Source organism: Coregonus lavaretus, assembly GCF_964263955.1.
Source record: "Coregonus lavaretus genome assembly, chromosome: 18".
Lineage (NCBI taxonomy): Eukaryota > Metazoa > Chordata > Actinopteri > Salmoniformes > Salmonidae > Coregonus > Coregonus lavaretus.
Window position 1 is genome coordinate 20,637,479 of NC_140005.1, and position 6,963 is coordinate 20,644,441.

Here is a 6,963-nt window from a genome sequence, read left to right on the forward strand (position 1 = left end):
TTGATTTAGGTGCAATCTTACTAGCAGCAATATCCTTGCCTGTGAAGCCCTTTTTGTGCAAAGCAATAATGACGGCACGTGTTTCCTTGCAGGTAACCATGGTTAACAGAGGAAGAGCAACTATTTCGAGCACCACCCTCCTTTTAAAGCTTCCAGTCTGTTATTCTAACTCAATCAGCATGACAGAGTGATCTCCAGCCTTGTCCTCGTCAACACTCTCACCTGTGTTAACGAGAGAATCACTGACATGATGGTAGCTGGTCCTTTTGTGGCAGGGCTGAAATGCAGTGGAAATGTTTTTTGGGATTAAGTTCATTTTCATGGCAAAGAGGGACTTTGCAATTAATTGCAATTCATCTGATCACTCTTCATGACATTCTGGAGTATATGCAAATTGCCATCATCAAAACTGAGGCAGCAGACTTTGTGAAAATTAGTATGTCATTCTCAAAACTTTTGACCATGACTGTACACATTGAATGTTGATATTACTGCCATCTAATGTAGAGAAAATCAAACAAACACTTGAATAAACGAGACCGAGACTTGTCTTTTGCTGCCTTTATTTCAAATTAATTATCTTGTATAATAAAGCATTTTGTTGCAAAAATAATGAGCATTTATTCGCTTGTAAAAAGTATTAGGGTACGTTTTCTCCCAACGTACTCTAATACAGTGAAATATTAAACATTCCAAGGGTACATTTTCACTAGGAAAAAAAGGTAACAAGCATAAACAAATAATGAAGCAAATTGAATGTTCAGTTGTAAAGTCCCTAATAGAAACAAAAAAAAGCAGTCCACCGGGCTTACTGTCATTTCCCTAAGCCATAACTGAATACTTTGGGGACTTTTCTAAAGTAAACATTGTTATAACTGAGTGTACGGATGGTAAGTACAGCGCCTATACTTTTGAGAGGGCACAGTCAGGTTGATGACCCAAGTCAGCGACACGTACAGTAAACTGAGACTGCCAGTCCCTGTCAAACACTGCCCTGAGCTGCGCCTGCAGAGCCTGGGTCCTCCAGGCCCAGTGTGGTGCATGCTGGGAAACCACCAGCCCCACTCCAGCTGTGGTGTTGAAGTAGTCAGCTGACCAGTTAGATGTCCCTGAGGGGCAGAAGGATTGGGAATTCAAGTTGTTCATGACCTGTAATGCTTTCATATAAACAACTGTGTCTGTTCACATCAAAGTATTATTATATTAAACTATTTTCTGAAAAGTCTGTTAGTCACATTGATAGAGCTGTCTATCCCTTACCAATATATGCCATTTTATCAGTCACCATGTATTTATTATGGTTTACTCTGGAGTGGGGTATCTCTGACTGGTTCCCTACTGGCACAATGGACAGTTTCTGAAAAAGAGGACAATCTGGCATTACAATAAAGAAAAGAAGACAATCACATTGGTTGAATAATAATACCAGTAGGATATGTGTCTTCCTACCACTTGAATGCTGATGCTCTGGGCAGGGTAATTCATGGAGGCTAGAGACTGAAGGAAAGGCAGCATGGCTGGATCAGAATCACGTCCACAGCTGACCAGCAGACGGACCTTAACATTCCGCTCAAAAGCAGCCCTCTTTAATGCATCATCAATGGCCGGCCAATACCTAAAGGATAAGTTAGAGGTATATTCAATTAATATTTCAATATTACAAGAAGTCAAAGTAAGTAACTCAATGGCGTATTGAAAAAGGCTATGAGTCTGGTAGGACAGTACGTTCACCTTTGAGGGTGTATGAAGCGTGTGGTGGGGAAATAGTCCATGACTGCCACATCAATGTAGTGCTGCGCCCCTGAGATCACTGAGAGGATAGAATCAAGGTCCTGCGTCCGAGAGTCTGGGCAGAAAGAGGGAGGAGAGCCCTGGGGGAGACAGAGTATAGACATCACATCGCAAGGAAGAGAGGGCTGTGATGACTAGAACTGTGATGAGATTGTCATTAAATCAAATCAAATTTTATTGGCCACATGCGCCGAATACAACAGGTGCAGACATTACAGTGAAATGCTTACTTACAGCCCTTAATTAGATGAGAAAGAAATCTCCAGTCAACGTGTTATGTGTTGGACAATAGACACACTCTTTAATTCTCTCAGGTTTTATTCAGATGCTAATAGTTTTATGGTCTGGGGCTCATTGAAAGCAGTGAATGGGAAGTGAAACAGAAAGGACTCACTGTGATGTAGATTTTGCTTAAAACATTATCAGTCTTCAGCAGCAGGGGGTGCTCTTTGTTGATGGTAGTGTCATACTTGGAGGGCCAAGGGTTTGGGATGGAGCTGTTGCGATGACCCATCACCCAGTATGACTCAAAGATCTTATGGAGGTCCTCAGCCAAACTGGAGCAGTTATAGATGACCACTCCCAGTTCCTTTACCTAAGGTCATAGTGCATTGTTACCCGTCATGTAGGAGCAAAACGAGTGAGATTATTTAAAATAGTTATATTATATCATCACTAGACCTTTACCTGTGTAAGAGACCTCCAATCCATGTTGGCACTTCCCAGGAATATGTGTTTCCTATCAACAATCCAGAACTTGCTGTGGAGTACACCCCCAGTCAAACGCCCAAAGGGCACCTTTCTTACTTGGACTCCTACAGTACAGATAACCAATGAGAGGAGATTAGAGGATTAAAAATACAGTAGGATAATATACAGTGTACAAAACATTAAGAACACCTTCCTAATATTTTAGACCTTTCTGTCTCAGAACCTGAAGATCTGTGGAGTTTGTCATCACAGAGGGAATACTCGTCACAACCCTCACTGACACATTTCTGGAAGGCAAAGCTCCAAACTGCTCCAGTATGTTCTTTCCCTGTTGATAACAGTAGATAAAGTACAGGCAAATTCACAGAGATGACTAGTTGAAAGCAGTTGTCAAACATATTTCAATTGGCTTTTTTAAAACTCACAGGCAAGTCAGTGGAAGAGTTGATATTGATGTCATCACCGGTAAGAGTCCAGTAGAAGGAGGCCACATCGACTTGGTTGGTTGCAATGGACAGGAGATCTCTCCAGGCCTTGTCCACTGGGGTCCCAAATGTTGCATTGTCGTCATATTTCATATACAGGGGAATGCTCTCCACAAGGATAATACTGAGGAATTCACAACAGGACCTATTACATTTCTAGTCTTTGGGGATGATTACAAACTGGAGACAACGCATCCACTTCCCTTGCCAAAACTTAATTTGACTGTTTTATATTGTCAATTAGATGTGTTAAAGCAAAAACGTATACTGTTTATACGACGCTCACCGGCTTTGCTCTTCAGAAATGTTATTTTGATCCGTGTTTGTTTCTTGAAAGATCTTGTCATTTTGGAAATGCTCTTCTGTGCACTTCTCCAATATAGAAAAGGAGAGCAGTGCGCCGAATGCAGTCAAACATCCCACTGCCACAGCAACTGACACAAGCCGTTTTGAGTCCTGAGAACATGGACACACAACCATTGATCAATATACGTTTGAACAGATTCAGTTGTATCAACATAGATGGGAATCTACTGAAAAGTCTGACAAGCAATTCTTACCCTTACGTTGGGAACATAGCTATCATGTAAAGTATTGTAAGGAGAGGACATCTCTGGAACGGATGTTCCTGATGTACTGTTGAACTAAAATGTTATTGGTCATACATATCATTTTAAACATACATTTAAACAGCATTTAACATACAAAAACAACTTACACAAACAGAGTAAAGAGGCTTGTCGTTACAATAGCCTTCCTCTAAGTCCCCAGAAATTGATATGAAACTAGGTGTGACATTTACTGTTCACCTTAAAATACATGGTTCCTGTTTCTTTAATTTCTCTTTCTGAAAGGTCAGGACATACAGTATAAATAAAATTACGTGTAAAACATGATTGTGTGAGTGCTACAATATGAGGCTTATATCAAACAAGTGGCTTTGGAATAAAAATAATGAAGATGACAGTACAACATAATTGATTACAAATCAGTTTATTACAAAATGTTGTCACATTTTCTAAATTATGCACAAAATGTATAACCTTTCCAAGAAATTCATTCTGGAAAACATCATCAATAACAAATGCTAAAGGAAGTGGAACTTAACATTACTTTGTTTAGGGTGCAAGAACCAACCAACCAAAAAAACAAACCATTGTGACTGATGACTTTAAAGGGATATGAGCTGGGTATACAAAATTTGACATTAAGATATTTCTCAATTAAAGTGTTAAACTGGAGCTTTATATGGAGAAATGCAATAGATAAAACAGTCAAAATCAGAATAGCAGCAGCACTTCGAGCCATAGCAATCAAAAGCTCAAAGAGACAGATTTAACTGAGCCCATGGGTGTAAACAAGCACTGTACTTTGTGGTATGAAGCCATATATCCCAAAAGGCTTTGTGGCACTGAGGGAAATTCCTGTTACAATTTCATATACAGCTACACACACAGGTTGGAAAAGGGGAAAGCACTTGTGGGCTGTAGTCCCTTTATTTTATTGCATTTTCAGCCTCCTTTCCTTCTGGACAGGATAGAATTGATACAATCTAACAGAATGAGAGCAACCCCCTTAGTAAAAAAAGAAAACAAAAGGGTCCCAATGGTACTACACTAGTGCAAAATACAAGATGGAGCGGTCATCTCTAGATCATCAACTCTTAGATATGTACATTTAATTTATAATTGCACAACATTTCTGCTCACTATCACTCACAATTATGAATGATTAGAACAAAACAAAACAATAAAACAGCAGGTGCATCTTGCTGTTGACACCTAATACAGTCCTTTAAAACTGGCATCAACAACACAGGTGTTCATGTAGTGTGGTGTGCTTATTGATGGAATGAAGGAGTGTACAGTAATGAGACTGGAGAAAATATCTCAAGACAGCGACACTGAAAACTGTCTGAGGGCATTTGAATCAGTAAAGTGTTAATAATAACTTCTACTAGACGTTTCATTGGTATTCTTTGGCAAAATTGAACCCTCAGATGACGATTTAAACCAAGAAAGGGGAATCAAGAAGGGAACAGAAAGTACACAGCACTGAGATACAGTGAGCTCCAAAATTATTGGGACAGTGACACTTTTTTGTTGATTTGGCTCTGAACTCCAGCACTTTGGATGTGATATGATACCATGACTATGAGGTTAAAGTGCAGACTGTCAACTTTAATTTCAATGTATTTTTGTCCATATCAGGTGAACCGTGAAGAAAGGGGGGGGGGGGGTTATGATTTGTGCCTCTAACTTTCTCACTCATCATTATTCACAATTCATTCAGGACTATCAGTAATCACGGTAGCGTCCACATTTAATGTAGAAGTGTTTAGAAAAATTCAATTATTATTTACAATAAAAGTACCTCCAATATGACACAATACATTATTTACCATTCATTTCTATTGGGTACAAAATAATCAGAAACACAACCAAAATGAACGTATCCAAGAACTTTGTAGTCACAAGCTTGATGCAATCAGTCATTGCGTGCTAGGAATATGGGACCAAATAATAAACTTTTGACTACTTTAATGCACAAGTGAATTTGTCCCAATACTTTGGTCTCCTAAAATGGAGGGACTATGTACAAAAAGTGCTGTAATTTCTAAACGGTTCACCTGATATGGATGAAAATACCCTCAAATTAAAGTTAAGTCTATTATATCATTTCAAATCCAAATTGCTGGAGTACAGAGCCAAAACAACAAATGTGTCACTGTCCCAATACTTTTAGAGCTCACTGTATGTCTGACCACAGTATTGAGAGCTGTGCAATCAACTGACCAGTTATGACAATCAAACCTATCAGCAATACAAACAAACACACTTTCCAAATGGCGCCAGCTGGTAGAAGCCCTGAATGAGTCCTGTGTTTTATTCTGTTACAAAGCTTAAAATCTCTGGGCTGAGCTATGCAGCTACTTCAGAAAGTTGGCTGTTGCCAGGTGATTAAAACTAGATGTTCTACCACAGCACTAAGCCCCCCTGCCCTGCCCACCCAACCATACATTCCACACAGACTTTCAGTTCTGAGAACAAGAAAATATCTAGTGTCAGACAGTGCATGAGGAAGCAGACCTGATTGCTACTTTTGACTCTAGAGAATACATAGGCACAAGTTTCTACTGGCAACATGAGATACCTTGTAAAGCAGTGACTCCTAGAGCCATTCTTACATTTCATTAAAAAAATGCCTCAGTCTCTTTTAAGAGACCAGAAAAATAACATTATCTTAGCTCAAAAGTGTCCATGTGCCACCTTATAAACTCTTTAATACTATATAAATCATTACAATTAAATACTTTAGCCATTCTTCAATAAGTCTGGTCCATAGAGGGAGAAAGTGGTAAAAAGAAAGCAGTGGTGAAGTGGAATAACCCTACCAAGGGATGATGGAGAACTCCTTCATATCAATTCTCTACTCATTTATACATTTCATCAAGCAAAGTCAAAATATGATTTAATTTGATTATTTAATTACTTTAGTAATAGATACTTCCTTAAATAAAATATACTCAAGCTGTTTTTAAATATACTGTGCTCTAAGCTGATTGCAGCAACATTTCCCCAATTAATAAAATCACAGAAATCAATCAATCAAATGCAAGTAATCAAGTATGCTTGTTAAGTTTTCTGAGCGTGAGATCAACTGAGAGGTATATGGCACAATAATGACCTTGTCCTAAAGGACAAGTGCAGTCAAAATTCTGTTTTTCTTGTGTTTTGTATCATATTGTACAACAGCTGATGAAACTAACACTGTAAAAGTGTGAAAAAATTTAATCACTGTTATTTCCTGGTAGTTGCTGGTTGAAAATACAATCTACACAGGACCTTCTAATCAGCAGGTTTGCATGGACCGACAATTTGGCTTTCCATGGTGACATCACCATGCAGTAAATTGGTTAATGGAACAATAAGAAAGAGAGTTCCAAACCTCTCTGCCAATAACAGCTAGTTTTCAG

The 6,963-nt window shown here is 38.8% G+C and overlaps 2 protein-coding genes across 2 annotated transcripts in view; both read right to left on the reverse strand.

Annotated features, from left to right (window-relative positions):
* Window positions 1-555: 555 nt before the first annotated feature.
* Window positions 556-3,745, reverse strand: LOC311145560 (5'-3' exonuclease PLD4-like). The gene is made up of 11 exons (XM_084181827.1): window positions 3,706-3,745; window positions 3,548-3,623; window positions 3,274-3,443; window positions 2,928-3,111; window positions 2,710-2,830; window positions 2,479-2,606; window positions 2,186-2,386; window positions 1,732-1,871; window positions 1,450-1,615; window positions 1,261-1,357; window positions 556-1,109 (listed from the first exon to the last, which is right to left on the reverse strand). The coding sequence occupies exons 2-11, from the start codon at window positions 3,596-3,598 to the stop codon at window positions 904-906; spliced, it is 1,464 nt and encodes a 487-aa protein (XP_084037953.1). The 5' UTR covers window positions 3,599-3,623; window positions 3,706-3,745; the 3' UTR covers window positions 556-903.
* Window positions 3,746-6,021: 2,276 nt separating this feature from the next.
* The window catches only part of LOC311145347 (centrosomal protein of 170 kDa protein B-like), a gene marked incomplete at its 3' end in the record, with an annotated part of 27,227 nt that continues 26,285 nt past the window's right edge, over window positions 6,022-6,963 (reverse strand). The window contains exon 16 of the mRNA XM_084181573.1: window positions 6,022-6,027. Within this exon, the coding sequence (XP_084037699.1) occupies window positions 6,022-6,027 (6 nt within the window). The remainder of the gene's footprint in view (window positions 6,028-6,963) is intronic.